The following is a 16,222-nucleotide window of genomic DNA, read 5'->3' as shown; positions in this document are numbered from 1 at the left end:
TTTCTCATGCATTAACATCTGATTTTAACCCCTCACTTGATTCAGTCTTAGAAGCTGGACCAAAGTTTTGATGTTCATATGTCCAAAATCAATGTTCTCCACAGAATTTACAAATTATTTGTTCAATTTTGTCTTCGGTACCATGTTTAATTGATGTTGAACTGCACTAAAACCAAACAATATGAAGTGGTATTAGTAAGAATTTTCACTCTGCTTCCAACAAGGAAATTCATTTACTCATGAAGTATTGATCATCAAATCTGAACATATCTTGGCTTTCATTTCTTTATGCCAAGTAGAATATAATTGCAAGTAAAAGGGGAAGCATGCCAATAATCATCAAAATATGGTCCATCTGACAAATAAACAAAATAATCTTAATAAAGTCTAAGTAACTATTCCAAACTCAGCTGAAGATCAAATACTGAATGCCGAAACTAAGCATTCTGACAAACTAGTACTTCTTTTGCTCTATTTTTCTAAACTGTCTTCGCTTTAGGGGTCTTCTTCCTGAGCTGGCTCCTGGGAATTGAGTTCTTCATTCCAATAAAGAATAGCAATGCCCCAAAAAGTGCCGTGTTCTGCCATCAAAAGCAACCACAATAGTATATATATCAAGTTCTCACACAAATGAAAACATCAACTAGCAAGACATCAAGTCATAAATGTTTTAGACAAACCAGCATGAATTCATTCAGCAGCTGATTATACTTGGGCTTGCCAGGTCTATAGTTGTAGAAATCGTACAGAAGTGGAGTGGTAAGCGCCAAATGCAAGAGCTATAACAAATAACAACAACAAAAACCTTAGATGCAGAAAAAGAGAAAAAAAAAATCTGAATTTATGATTCATTTGAAGCACAACAATGACAATAGCTTTAAAAAAACACTTAAGATTTAGAATAGCATCCTCTTCACAATATAACCAAGCCCTTACCAGTAGAAAAGATCCAACTGTGCTGCCAAACACAAACAAAATCCCACCAACCCCCTTGAGAAATATGATAACAGAAATGAATTGCCGGGCCTGTATTTAGTATTTCAGTCAGAAATGGTACTAAATAATGAAATCTATACAGCTAAAAGGACAGTAGATAAAAACATGGCCTTACTTCAATATGTGGTAGTGCTACCCCCAATTTGGAGGACAAGTTTTTCTTCACAACAGTGAGCTTGGGAATCAACTCCTTCGAAATGGGTCCACCATTGGCATCAAATTCATTAAACCTTGCATTATAAACGTTATGTCAACACAGAAGAACTAAAACTTGCAACAATAAGAAATTGTCACACAAAGTAGTACATTAGCAAACCAAAATTTCTTAAGGTACCCAACATTTTGTTAACAAGTTAATATTGGTCTTTGGAGCAGGATCTGCAGCATGTGAAACAATGGGATTTATCTTGTTTTTCATTAATGGGGTTATGGCCAGTAAAGGAAACAATGAGACAATGAGATTTATCTTGTTTTTCATAACTAGATTCATTTATAACCTAAATCTGAAGTTTCTTGACACATAAAACTGACTCCACAATTAGATCTATAAGCTTAGGCTCTATACGATACATGATATAATCAAAGTCTGACTACTTAATGCAGAAATTACAATCCTCAATGAATCGAAGTGAGTAACTTCAAAAGAAAACCAGCTAAAAAACTATGCACCTCCAGAATTTACAGCACATTGATTCTCACGGATATTCAAAAACCACTTAAAAGTTCAAGACGATACCATAGTCAAAAGCAAGGTCTTAACACGATCTTTTGATATTGGTGACAAATACTGCTGATGCAGTCAATATTGCAGCAACAGAGACTCCAAAAACATTAACCTTGAGCCAAAATCGCGGTCACAAAACCATTTTATAATCCCTTGCTCAAAAGACAATAAACAATCAACAACCAACCACAATGCCACCTACATTCTAGAAAATCGACAACCCCATTCATTAATGCACATTAAAATTGAAAGCAAAATCCAATCATTAATCCATCTATGACAGCCATAAAAGGGACTCAAAATGCGTCTCCAAATCCTAAAAAGCCGCACCCTTTACATTGAATCCTGGAAACCAAGGCGAGAAAACAAAAACCCACATCCAACAATCGAAAACAAAATGGAAAGAACAAAAGCCAACATCCAAAAACCGAAAACAACGTGGAAAGTGAATTCCTTTAAACAAATCCGATAGATCTGTCAAAAGGGTGACTTACAACTGCCATGCGGAGAGGATGAAGAGGGAGGCAAAGAGAACTCGACCCAGAAAGGAGGAAAACCCCATTTTTTCTCCCTTTTGCAGAGGTGAACAGAGTGAAGCTCGGAGAGAGAATAATGGGGAAGACTATAGAGAAAGAGAAGGAGAGTGAAACAAGGAACTCCAAATCAAATATAATATTTGAGAGAGAGAAAGTGAAAGTTGGTCAATTTGGTTAAGCTCATATTATTAAAAGAGATAATTATTATTAATAATAATAATAATATTATTATTATGAGTGAGATTTGGAATAATTTTAAGCAAGATGAGGGTGTTAAGCAAGCAATGTTAATTAATTGAATTAAATAAATATAAGTAAAAATCATTTATTTTGTTGCTTTCACTTTAATTTATTCTCATTTAGTTTTAGTGTAATATAATTTTAACATAATTACGCAAACTGATTAAATTAATAGATTTAGTTTAAAAAAGTTAAGGTATTATCAATATACCAAATTAATGTTTATTACTACTATTGTTTCAAGATCTCACTATTCATTAATACAAAATATAAATATTTATAATATTTAATTAACTAAACAAATTTAGAAAACATGATCAATAATTTCTCACATGCCTTATAATATAATAAGGATTAAAAAAATAATTTATCTTCAATTGAATGCATCACCTACCACCACTAACAAGTTGGCTTTCATTAGATCTCTTTAGCCACCATCACATTCATAGTAAATCAAACATAATTGCACATAAAAGAAGTCAACATGAAGAGTAGTAGTCAAGTCTAATCAACCAAATAACTAATTTTATTTTAAAAAAAATCAATTTTTTTTCTGAAAAAATATTTAAACAAATAGATTCAATATAATCACTAATAAAACTTTTTTATTTTAGTATAATATTTTGTATATCTAATTTTCTTTTACCAATAAATAAATTTGTTTGTTTATATGATATTATTTTTTATACATTTAAAAGATGAATTGAACTAAAATATCAAGTTTAATACAACAATGTTTTATGCAATTTTTTTTATAACAAAGTACTCATTATTTTAAAGTTTAAAACAAATATATTAATTTGATATATGCACATGTCACTCCATTTTAATAATAGCCTGCAAAATGGGTGGCCTCACCCAACAATTAATTGGAAAATTTATGTCAGCCTTTCTTGACCCATAATCTAAATAGGACATACAAATTTGACAACTCCCACTTTATATTTGGTAATTTTTGTTCAATTAAAAAAATTATATATATATATATATATATATATAAAAGAAAATAGTTTTATTTATTTTTTTAAATTATAACTATTGTTTTCAAAATGGGTGGAACTCTATATTCACGATTAGGTTGGTCTAAACTCATTTGGATCTCAAACACTAAACATAACGGCTGTTTTAATTTATGTCACTTTTTTCAATTTGATATAACTAACCTTAGAAGAAGAAAACTTGTATTATATATTGATTCAAATTGTTTGAAATGATATATTTATGATGATATGAAAATATAATATATTAAACATGTAATTTATTATTAAAATGAGATATTATTACTTTGCTAATAATTATTTAAATTGCATATATTAAAAATTAAGTGGTAAAAAAGTAAGGAAAATTTTTCTACAAATTTTACCATTATACAAACTTAAAATGAAATGTACTTATATTGATATTTGATTCTATAATCAACTTTTAAATCAAAGTTTTTGTTTGCATTAACGGCTAATATTTGATATTATTCTTTATTCAAGCATTCAAATTATATTTGATGGATTGGGAGAATTCATCACCGAAACATAATTATAATGAGACCTAAACTCAACATATGAATCGACACTATCTTCAAAATTATAAAACAATAGATTTATAGATTTATATTTTATATATCACTCAATTTTATTTATTTTTAATTAATATATGATTTAGACTCACTGTTAAATCTCATAAATATTTCTTGTTCTTTATTTATTGCTATTTTTATTTAGGTTTGTTGTAGATCTATATGGTGTGAAAATAGTCTAAAAAAATTTGTTTGGTTTGTGAATATTATATTTTGGTATATAAACACCTAGGTTTATATATATACTCTAATGTAAATGCTTGATAAAATCACATTCTTCTAAAATTAAACCCATAACTTGCATAGCCTAAAAATAAAAATAAAAAGCATTAATGAAAACTCACCTGAATTACTTTAGGGTTTAGGATTTGTAGAACTGCAACACAACTATAATATGTCCATTTAAGAATATAAAATGGGAGACTAAACAAAAATGAAGAATGATTATCTACAAACTTTTTTTTAAGCGCCATATTTACCTTACATATTTGTTTTATATATACTTTCTATTTGTATGCTTCTAATATATATTTCTAAAATTAAAACATATTATGTAATTTTTTAATATACACTACCATGGTATATTGTATTTTTTTATCTATTTTAACTGAAAAATAAGATTTTGAATTTTATACATTTTTTTTTATTTTAAGCGGAAAAATTGAAAAATTAAGAAATCTCCTATGATATGTATATAAATAGTAAATAGTAATTAAAAAATTATATAAAAATAAAAATTAAAGATTTCACACTAGTTTCCTTCACGAAAAATTATAAGATTCAAAAGCACAATATTTCCTAAACAAAGATAATGATTTCAGGTATGAGTGACCATATAGGCTTGTCCGACGGACCTGCTCATCAGAAAAACGCGTGCGGGTTGAGATATTGAGCTTGTTGACCTGCAAAAATTTGGTCTGCATAGCCCGCAGTTTACATAAAAAAAATTTGCAATTGTATATATTGGTTACTTTTTTCTGGACTTTTGCATCAACGTTCTAAATTCTTGTATGATTGAGAAAATAAGTATTATGTATTTCTGATTTCCCTAAGATTTAAAGAATACATTGTGTATATCAAAATATGAATATGAATATGATTAAAATGTTGAATTATCAATCTACCATCCAACACTCAAAAATATTAGCTTAATTTTGTAAATTTGTTAAGGTTCCTCAATTTATTGAATATCAAAAATTTTATCATAAGAATTTAAAAGAAAAAAAAAAGTTGACATGAGACCCGCACTTATTCGGAATAGGCTAGATTTTTCGATCCATGTTGAAAATGCAAGACGAGCAAGCCTAATCCTTATTTTATGAACAATGATATTTTGACTACTAAATTTTGACAAATTTCTCTTACAACATGAAGTATCATCTTCTAAGTGATTTTGAAATATTGAGAATGAGAAAATGAAAAAATAGAAAACCACTTAAAAAATGTCACTTAAGGTTATAAAAAAATTGTCAAAATTTAGTAGTTAAAAAATCATTTTCCTTATTTGATGGACCAAATACGAATCGGGCCTAAATAGTCCAGACCGACTCGCGTTTCCATCCTAAAAATTTTGAGGTGAAGTTATCTTAGCAATTCTGAAATGCTGTAGTGGGAATGTACCACTCAGACATTTTGTTATGTATTGAACAACATGCTACTTAGACTCATGTTGACTGACTTTGGATTTATGATAGAACAATGATATTTTGACTACTTTCTCTTATAACATGATGTGTCATCTTTTAAATGGTTTTGAAATATTAAGAATGAGAAAATGGAGAAATGAAGAACCATTTACAAGATGCCACCTAAGATTGTAAGAGAAACTTGTCAAAATTTAGTAGTCAAAATATCATTTTTCATTACGATGATAATTCTTTGATGTACAAATTATAATATCTATTATAGAAAATGGGTCTTGCTCACGTTGTTTCATTTGTTCTCCTTTTGCAATTCTGAAGTAAAAACAAAAACGTGAATGTGACATGTAAGCTGGTGAAAACGGCACATTCTTCCAATTTATCATCGACAACAAATATGGTGCATGGCTGCTACGTGTTTTTCTCAGTCATTATCTTCTCACTTGTGATCTCCACATAAAAACACACTTTTCTTTCTCATTTTTTCTCACTCGTGGCTTTTATCGTGAAAGAGGGAGTCTCATCAGGTAACTAATTTCTAACCAGAGTTTTATGAAGTTCTAACTGAGGGTGGTTAATTGAATGTTATCATTGTTTTTTCCTTCTCGTTATTTGTTTAAAACGATGATCTTGTACTGTGCAGTTTGAAGACAACATTTTTTTGCATTGAAGTTTAAGGTCTTTATAACAAGGATAATGATATTTCAACAAAAGAGCTTTTGATGAGACAAAGCTTGGTGTGAAAGGACTTGTTGATGAAGGCATTACCAAGATCCCTTGCATATTCCATCACCCCCGTGATAATTTCAAAAGGGTCTCAGAATCAGGGCATAAAGATTACACTATTCCTATTATTGACCTTGGAAGGATCCATGGAGATGGTGGTGAACGGAAAAGGGTGGTTGAGAGAGTGAAAGAAGCATCACAGACATGGGGTTTCTTTCATATTGTGAATCATGGCATCCCAGTGAACACTCTGGAGGAGATGTTAGATGGGGTGGTAAGATTTTTTGAGCAAGATAGTGAGGTCAAGAAGAAATTTTATACTCGTGATAAGAAACCTTTTATCTTCAACAGCAATTTCAATCTATATTCCAATGCTCCAGCTAATTGGAAAGACACTTTCATCTGTGACCTTACTACTCATCTCCCTACACTAGGACACTTGCCATCTGTATGCAGGTGGGTGTTTCAAATTTTTGTTCTCCTTCTGTTTGTGATAATGTTTCTATAATTTAAGCATGAGTCTAAGTTCCATATTGAGTAGTGATAACACTCTGTGAAGTGTGAAGTGTGAATCTTATATTGGATAGTGATAATGTTCTAATTCAAGTGTGAGTATAAGTTTCATATCAGATAATCTAACTTCATTTATTTGTAGGGACATTATTGTGGAATACACAAATCAAGTGTCAAAACTGGGAACTTTACTGTTTGAACTGTTATCAGAAGCTCTTGGTTTGGATCCAAGTTACTTAGCTGATATTGGCTGCAATGGGGGGATGTATGTTGTTAGCCATTACTATCCACCCTGTCCTGAACCATAATTGACTATGGGAATAACAAAGCATGTTGATGTTGATTTCATCACAGTGCTTCTACAAAACCAAATTGGTGGCCTCCAAGTTCTTCATGAGGACATGTGGATTGATTTGCCCCCTTTACCTGAGGCTCTTGTTGTTAACATCGGTGATTTTTTGCAGGTATGCTTCTGCATTTTCTTCTTCTTCAATTGAATATAGAAAAGGTTAACATTACTTATAAATGTAACTGAAATGAAGAGTGGATGATCCAAGAACTTACTTTGGCTTCCCTCATCAGTGTAATATCAGATTGTCAAAGATCTTATATCGATCTGAGAGAATATGAATTTACCATGTAAATTTCACTTTACAAACTGATTTTATAAGAATGAATAGGCCTAAATAGATAGGGTATACCTGCATTATCGGCTTTGTAAATTTATCTTATTTATGGTAAATTTATCTTTATCTCTGGTCAATGTAGTTTTTAACACTGATGAACATGACTGATTTAGAATTTGTTGAACACCAGCTTCTCTCAAATGAGAAATTCAAGAGCGCTCAACATAGAGTACTTGTGAACCGTGTTAGTCCAAGAGCTTTTGTTGCATGTTTTTTCACCACAAGTTCTCATTCGAATGCAAGGATTTATGGTCCCATCAAGGAGTTATTATCAGAAGAAAATCCTGCAAAATACAGAGAATTTTCGGTTCCAGAGTTTTTAGCCCACTACCGTAAATGTGCGAATCAAATTCCTCCTATGTTGCATTTTAGGATTTGAGTAGAACTTATTTGTATTTAAGAGAGTACTTATCAAATACTTTGCTTTTTCTCTTCTCGTGTTTGAACCTTCATGAAGTATTTTCATGTCTTCTCATGATTGTTGATAAAGTGTTTCTTTCTGTTAAAAATATATCCTCTTATGAATTTTTTGTTGTTGTTACTCTACTTGTATTTATAATACACTGATTATCACTAATTTTAATATTTTAAAATATATTAAAAAGATATTTAAAATATCAACACAATGTATTTTTAATTTTAAGCACATAAGAACATTAAAAAAAGCTAGTAAAGCATCTGGACTCATAGGAATGTGAGGTTGAATGAGTGGCATTCAACATCGATTACTGATCTCATTAATCAAGTTAATAAGAATGAAAATGGAATAAATTTGGAATTACACAAAAACTAGAAGTTTTTTGTTTTTCTTTACAAAGCACACAACTCTTCGATTTGGATTAAATTTATTTGAGTAAATTACTCTCGTTTTACATCTCAATCATCAAACTGCTTAAGGATAATTGTTTCGGGTGTAGGGATCAAGCGCCTACCAAGAACCATTTCAATTGTACTCCTTTCTTCTTGAAATATCCTCTCTTCACAACTGCAATAGCTTCTTCCCCAAGAAATCTCTCTCCTCGCTCGATCGGTCGAACGGACGATCGGGGTACCTGTCTAAAAGGCTTCGATGCTTAAGTCAGTTGATGGGCCGATCAGTGTATAAATGTAACTGCAGTCATAAATGCGAATTTAAGATCCTCACCAACCTACCTCTGGGCCCTATTTATAGTTTCCGGTGTGGGCCTGTGATTAAGGTTCCTTAATCACGACCCAATGATCCTCTAATCAAAATTACTGACCTTTTTAATGTTAATTAACCCAGCTGACTAGCCTCGTTTGGCCGATCGACCGATGGCCGCTTGACTAAGCTGGTTATCTTATGATTTTAACAACCTTAAACGAATAATCAGTCTATATGGTCGATCAACCGATGGTCATACGAAAGGGTGCTACACGAATCACCTATGAGACTGATCGGCCGACGGGCCTCTATGGGTAAATGCGTGATCGACTTGGGGATCGATCAACCGATTGTCCTTTACAAGTTAACGTGTGGTCCATCTGTGAGGCCGATCGACCGATGGACCCTTAAAGAGTGACGCGTGGTTCACACGTAGGACCGATCGACCGATGGTCCCTTAAAGGGTAACACGCGATTCGCACGTAGGGCTGATCGACCGATGGTCCCTTAGAGGGTAACATGTGATTCGCACGTAGGGCCGATCGACAGATAATCTTGTGAGAAAACACGCGATTCATTTGTGGGACCGATCGACCGATGGTCCCCTTTTGAGATAGTTTGTGATGTTTGTTGGACCGATCGACCGACGGTGCTATATGGTTCATCTGTGGGACCGATTGACCGATGGTCCTGTTTTATTTGCAAACGCTCCCAGCCTTATTCGATGAACCGAAGGACTGCGCCTTACCGATGGCCCGATGGGCATACAGTACAATAATCCTTACATCCCTTTGAAGGCACATAATTAAAGTTCCATCATATGACAGATTTTAACACAATATTCACAATTTTCATAACAATAATAGAAATAAGTATCGTGTTTATGAATGCATGAATCAATAAGAACAAAATGTACACAAAATTTTTAGAAAGTTTACAAAAAAAACATGATTAGAAGTCTCCTTCCTCCTAAAAATGTCTTTTTTTTTTCTTTTATATTTCATAGAACACATATTAGGACTTCTTTACTTATCAACAAGTTTTATAGAAAATGAAGAAGAATTGAAGAATTTAGAATAAAAGCTTTAAAGATGACATCAAGTTCATTGATGAAAGTCAAAATTTTCTTTCTTGATTATCACCCTTTTACGCTTCGCTTGAAAATCCAGAAACAAAATGCGAGCGAGATTAAAGTTCAAGTTTTTAGAAAGTTAAAACTTGAGAAATCTAATGTGACTTTAATGAACTTATCTAAAAGGATGCTTAAGGTGCTGTTCATTTTGGTTCAGACATTGATTTTAGGGAGTATAAAAGCTTCTCACACATTGTTATTTATTTTATTTTATCTTTCGTTTACGGAATGCTAATACTATTTTTGTATTGTTGTTGATAATTGGGTTATTTATTTTTCTTTTATATGTTTTGGGGTCACTTCCATTTTTAAACTTTTATGTTTTTTTCACTGTTTTATGTGTGTCCACCAAGTATTTGTTGTTTTGTTTAAACCAAGTTGCTTATGCTTTTTCTTTTTTCTCTATGTTATTTACACTTGGGTTTTCTTTTTCATGAATTTGCTTTGGTTAGTTATGATTTTTTTTTTCATGAGTATATAAGTCCACTTCTTGATGAATTCATAATGAATTCCAAAAAGAACTAGAAAAAATCGAAAAAGATGTAACATTAAAACATACAAAACTCAATAAAAAAAGGAGTACGAAAAGGAAGATCTGTAAATTGGAAGATTCCTATCTCTACGCATTCAGTGGAAACCACACAAATTTTATCTGAAAAGAAAATTTTTATATAAAAAAAGAACAAATTATGATACTAACATACTGAAACAAAGTCCTTATGTTTTTGCAGGCAATATTCAACCCATTAAGGCAAAAACTGTGGCGTGGAGGAAGGCTAGAACTTGGCTTGTTGACTTGAATATCACAGAATTATATCATTGCGATGAAGCCACACACTGAGTTAGGTTTGTTAAATTTGTGCATACAAAAAATATTTTTCTTTTCAAACTTTGATATAAATTTACTTTTTTTTTATGAAATATCAAATTGTATATGACAGATTATTATTAGTGAAATGAGATCGATCATCTTTTTAGTGAAAGAAAAAGTTGTAAAATTCTGCAAACTTGTAATATTAATATAGTTAAGTTTTTATTTTCTTTAAGTAACATCCAATGTAGAGTGACATTGATCTTAGATCAGGTAATTCAAGTTGTAATGGTTTTAAATTTTATTTTTTGGATGAAAAAAAAAGATTGATGAATGATTCTCGTTACTATCATCTGTGCTAATATATAGATCATAACTATTTTTAGCTTATAAATTTTATGTTGTAGTAAGTGTCCTTTTATTAGGTAATAAGCACGGTGGAAACGCTGATGTGCATCCACCTGTAATTAAATTGAAAAGTTAAAATGGCATATTGAAAAGTACTTAACTTATAAAATCTTTCAAATGGTTATCATGGTCCTCATACTTTAAAAACTCTTACAAATAAATAAAGTGAATTTATAATGAATTGATAACATTAATGGTTCATGGCCTCTCTCTCTGCTCCTTCATCTCTTCACTCTGTGCTCTGTGCTGTTCCTTTCTTCTGTCTATTTTGTTGGATTGTGTTAAGCCAGATTCAAATTTCAACTTGGAATCTCTGATTTGTCTTCTTCTTCCACTCCTTCTTCCCTTTGGGTCTCTATTTCTGTGTCTTATCTTTCTGTTTGTTTGTGACTTTGTGTGGTGTGATGGGGGTGTGAAGTTGATGTTAAAAGTCTCACCTTTCGATTCGTTGATGATTTGTTCTGTTTTTGGGCTGAAATCTGGAAATGGGTGTTCGTTGTTAGGCATTGAGGGTGTGATCATTGATTTGATTTGGCGGAGATAGAAGATGAATTGTTGTGGGGGTCCTGGCTCTGTTCTTGGACTGGTTCTTAGGATGACACAGTTCACTCTTGCTGCTGGGTCAATTGCTTCCATGGCCACCACATCCAGATTCTTTAATTTGACCGCTTTTTGGTAATCAGTCAATCCCCTTCTCCTCTCATTCAAGCCAAGATTTTGTTTTTCTTCTGCAAAAATCCATCATGCACTTATTTCACTTTGGTGTGAGTTTCATGTGTGAGTGTTGTGTTCTCAAAATACATTACCCATGTTATATGTTTTTTTATTTCACTTTGGTGTGAGTTTCATGTGTGAGTGTTGTGTTCTCAAAACACATTACATCACCCATGTTATATGTTTTTCTTGATTCATCTTCAATGCTGAATGTTTCTGAATGACTGAGATTTCATGAGTGTTGTGTTCTCAAAAGACATTAATCGTGTCATATGTTAGTATATTGTTTTCTGATTGCTGAATATGTGTAGATGTCAATGTGTTCAACCAATTTGAACCATGGGACAAATGACTCATATATGAGATGTTGAATCATCTGATCTTCATCCAACAGTTATGATTTATGAATGTATGGATTCTTGTTGATTTTTTCATCTTTTTTTTGAGTAAATTGCAATGAGTGGCTTCATGAGAATGCACTATGGTTGCTTTTGTTTTTCATATTGTGAGAACGCAACCTACTTGGTATTTGAACTATTCAATTCCAAGTGACTATGAAGCACTGAAGATGTATACTTTGATTTACCTTCTGAGGAAAAAAATGCCTTACCACTGACTACTTAGGTCCAATAAGTGATTTTATTAATCCTTAACATAGAACAGCACCACAAAGCCCAATACCAGTAGAGAATCTGGACTCGTTTAGATGATGTTCCATTCATTTCTATTTTGTCCTCTTCCCTATAAAGAGGCGATGGATTTTACTCCAACATCATGATGCACTTCTTGAATACATTATAACCATGAATCTATCGATTAAAAGCTCTTTTCTGAGTCACTGACTTTATGCTTGAATGTTAGAATTGGAGAAACCTCTGAATGTGTCTTTATGTACTTTGGCACTTTGTACAAATGGTGCCTGATCTGGCAGCTTGGTACAAGAAACTAGCCTCATGGTCAAGATGAAGTGCTTGCATGCAAAGGAGGTCTGCAGTTGAACCTCAATGCAGTGTGACTGTGATAGACCTCCTACTAATTATACTGTTTACTATTCAATTTTATGCTATTTCTTTTTCTACACAACAATGTCTCATGAAGTTTTTTGCTTCTTCTGATGAAGTGGTGATGAAGAAATTAAACTTGCACTGTTCATGAATACTTCAATAGCAATGCATGTATGTTGGATACAGCATATTTTAAATGAATGCTGACTCTTCCACTGGTAATTGTGCAGTTACTTGATAGCTTCAATGGGTTTACAAATCATTTGGAGTTTTTTGCTATTTTTATTGGATTTGTTTTCTTTGGTGAAACATCAGTCCCTTCTCAGCCCAGTACTAATCAGCCTCTTTGTAGTTGGAGATTGGGTTAGTCTCTTGGTTAACCTTTACTCTTTTCCCAGCCTTTGCATTTTTGTATAATCTTCATATCTCTTTCAAAAGTATGTCCACAGTAGAAGATACAAAGAATATTTTTTTCATAAGAACATTCATGATGGGTTTTTTCTGAAGAATGTTCATTAGGGAGAGATTATATACATCTGACTTAAGTTCAATCCACATAAGAAATTAACATTATTTTTAATCCAAAATTTTCAGACAGTGAACTTATGAGTTTTTTTATGTGGTGTTTGACCTTTTTATTTTTATTTGATGTGAGACTTAGACTTACTTTTTTACTTTTTCACAGTAGCACTTACTTGTACTGTTATGATGACAACTTTTGTTCTTGACCATTGTCCATTCTCCACAGGTAACAGCAACACTGTCACTAGCAGCAGCTTCTGCCTCAGCTGGAATAACAGTTTTGTACTTTCATGATCTGGGACACTGCCACTCTGGAGAGGAGTGTCAGAAGTACCAGGTTTCTGTGGCACTAGCATTCCTAAGCTGGTTTTCAACTTTATTATCATCTATAATCATGTTTTGCCTACTAGCTACCAGATAGGAAACTGTTGCTCTTTCTTCAAACATTTCCACAACTTTCTCTCATCCGACTCAAGTTCATCTGATTCAAAATTATCTTTTCACGCTGTTGATAGGAGGGAATGAATCACTTCAGTTCTGCACTCTGAAATTTACCTGGGGTAGCTTCAGAATGCAGATTGTAAAGGGGAGGAAAAATGTATATATGATTTTGCCTTTCAAAGATATAAACCAGTGTCTACCACAAAGCTTAGATGCAGCTACTTGAGATGTTTTTTTTTATATTATTTTACACTTAGCTTGATCATTCACACAATAAATATTTACATTTTATGTCAAATTAGCATAAATTTCCTAAGGTGAAACTCTTAGACAAAAATATCAAAAGCACCAAAAGAACTGCATTAAAGTTCTGTTCTTCCATGAACTTTGGTTGCTAATACCAGATGATGTTTTGGTTAGATGATTCTCAAAGTCCAGAGTTCAGATTCTTTGCTGAGTTTACTGAGTTTTTTTTATGTAGTCCTTTTATTACGCTTGAGTATTCAAAATTTACTGATGTTGGCAAAGTTCATAGTATATTTTAAAACATTAAAATTTGTATCCATTACTATATTTTGAAAGTTCAAAGAAATAACATAAAAAATTCAAATTCAAAATTTACTGATGTTGGCAAAGTTCATAGTATATTTTAAAACAATTTTTTTTTAATTTAAAAGAAGCTTTTTAAATAGAAAATCGTTCCCTTTAAACTAAAACCATAAATTTACACATAAAAGTTAAACAAATTCTCAAGAAAAATTCTTTTGAAACCCAATTAAGAAAAAAAATGAGTTTTTTTTTTTTGAAGTTTTTTTTACATCTAATTGGTTGAACCAAATCAACTTATTATTAACCGAATGGGTTTGGTTCAAATCTCTATTTTCATTTTCTTTTAGAAAATCTAAAACAATCCAAACTAATGAAAATTTATCCTAATTTGTTTTTTTAGTTTCAATTAAAACAACCATGTTAGCTAACTTATTTAAGTGAAATATATATATATATATATATATATATATATATATATATATATATATATATAAACACTATCTTATCTCGATTTATAAAAAAAAAAAAAAAAAACCTATTTGGTTATCAACTACCCAACATTAATTATTCCCTTTAAAATTCATTGGTTGACTTTTTTTCTCCTAAAATTACTTTAATTTGTGGTAGTGGGAACTTAATTCACTAGATTAGGGCCCTAGGAATTTCGAACCTTACTCTTAAAAAAATGAGGGAAATTATGTTTTCTCTCTAAAAGATGATAATGAAAGTTACTTATTTGACAACACTTAATACCTTTTGTATTATAAAATGGTAATTTATCCAATAAATCATTTTATTTTCAAATAATTCTCCCAATGTATATAAATCAAGTTAGGTTTTTGTTTTTGTTTTTAAAGTAGAATGTTAAGATCTATAAAATTTAGTTTTACACTTAAATAAGAGAAACTCTACTAATAAAATATCTTTAAAATATTTTTTATGAGACAAGAATAGCGAATGGACTAGGGTACACGATATGTTTTTATAGAAAATATTATTTAACATTCAATTGTTATTTAAAATGATTTATTTAGTACTAAATCAATATTAAAATAAGATGTTTATCTTTATTTAATTTGGTTTAAAACTAAACTTTTTGTCAAACGACTCTAATGAAAATAATGACTCGTATAAAAGAAAACGTAATATACCATGTCTTTAAGATATGTTTCATATTTTTCATTGTATATATGTATCGACAAATCAAAGATATAAAAATAATATAAGAAATAACCAAAGTTATTTGAAATATATGAAAACTATAAGAAAAATTTCTCAGATGATCTAACAGCTAAAGATTTGCTTCAATATTCATAATTAAATATCTTACATCGAACACATAGAAATGTTTATAAATTATTCAAACAATAGTATAATTATCTTTGAAAAATAATATCTTGACACCATTATTCATTAAATGCATCTACAATATAATTACTTTTTCTAATAAGCTATTATATTCCAGTAAAATATTAGTTCATAGGGTTGTAGAATAAGTATAAATAAAAGGAATAGTGGTGTCAATAAATCACCACTCTTATCATTTTAGACCTTTTAGTTTGTTAGAGTTTCTAGAGTTATATATTCTTCATGCATTGCAACTAGAATTATTACTAAGAGTGGTTCATTATAAGTAATAATATGGAACTAAGAGATAATATAAAATTCTTAAATTACAACTTTCACAGAGAAAATTTAATTCTTTTAGTTATTTATTTAACATTTTTGACGTAAATAAAATATAAGATTTTAAAATGAATAAATAGGAATCATTTATATAAAATGGTTGGGTTAAAATGATTTCCTTTTTAACTTTTCACACAAGTTGCATAAAGATTATTTATATTTTATATAGATATATTATCATGATCTATGATTCTGAAAGAG

The 16,222-nt window shown here is 30.9% G+C and overlaps 4 protein-coding genes across 7 annotated transcripts; 3 read left to right on the top strand and 1 right to left on the bottom strand.

Moving 5' to 3' along the window:
- Nucleotides 1–214: 214 nt before the first annotated feature.
- Nucleotides 215–2,415, bottom strand: LOC114192111. Its single transcript, XM_028081700.1, has 5 exons — nt 2,215–2,415; nt 1,112–1,226; nt 937–1,026; nt 681–779; nt 215–581 (listed from the first exon to the last, which is right to left on the bottom strand). Exons 1-5 carry the CDS (start codon nt 2,280–2,282, stop codon nt 480–482), a joined length of 474 nt encoding a protein of 157 aa, XP_027937501.1. The 5' UTR covers nt 2,283–2,415; the 3' UTR covers nt 215–479.
- A 3,915-nt stretch (nt 2,416–6,330) lies between these two features.
- LOC114189886 (1-aminocyclopropane-1-carboxylate oxidase homolog 3-like) lies at nt 6,331–7,253 on the top strand. Its single transcript, XM_028078607.1, has 3 exons — nt 6,331–6,338; nt 6,421–6,888; nt 7,088–7,253. The coding sequence occupies exons 1-3, from the start codon at nt 6,331–6,333 to the stop codon at nt 7,251–7,253; spliced, it is 642 nt and encodes a 213-aa protein (XP_027934408.1).
- A 6-nt stretch (nt 7,254–7,259) lies between these two features.
- Nucleotides 7,260–8,010, top strand: LOC114189885 (1-aminocyclopropane-1-carboxylate oxidase homolog 7-like). The gene is made up of 2 exons (XM_028078606.1): nt 7,260–7,409; nt 7,714–8,010. The coding sequence occupies exons 1-2, from the start codon at nt 7,260–7,262 to the stop codon at nt 8,008–8,010; spliced, it is 447 nt and encodes a 148-aa protein (XP_027934407.1).
- A 2,568-nt stretch (nt 8,011–10,578) lies between these two features.
- LOC114189985 (CASP-like protein 5B3) lies at nt 10,579–14,205 on the top strand. Of its 4 annotated transcripts, none has more exons than XM_028078718.1 (4): nt 10,579–10,727; nt 11,609–11,780; nt 13,054–13,186; nt 13,572–14,084. In XM_028078718.1, the coding sequence occupies exons 2-4, from the start codon at nt 11,653–11,655 to the stop codon at nt 13,764–13,766; spliced, it is 456 nt and encodes a 151-aa protein (XP_027934519.1). In that variant the 5' UTR covers nt 10,579–10,727; nt 11,609–11,652; the 3' UTR covers nt 13,767–14,084. The 4 variants fall into 4 exon arrangements, 3 of the variants coding, with proteins under 3 accessions (XP_027934519.1, XP_027934518.1, XP_027934520.1); XM_028078717.1 differs by having other exon boundaries at nt 10,580–10,732; XM_028078719.1 differs by lacking the exon at nt 10,579–10,727 and adding an exon at nt 11,238–11,456.
- The last annotated feature ends 2,017 nt before the right edge of the window (nt 14,206–16,222 follow it).

This window comes from Vigna unguiculata, chromosome 7, assembly GCF_004118075.2.
Source record: "Vigna unguiculata cultivar IT97K-499-35 chromosome 7, ASM411807v1, whole genome shotgun sequence".
NCBI lineage: Eukaryota > Viridiplantae > Streptophyta > Magnoliopsida > Fabales > Fabaceae > Vigna > Vigna unguiculata.
Note: the sequence above shows the minus strand (reverse complement) of the source record. Positions and strands in the feature narration are given on the sequence as shown.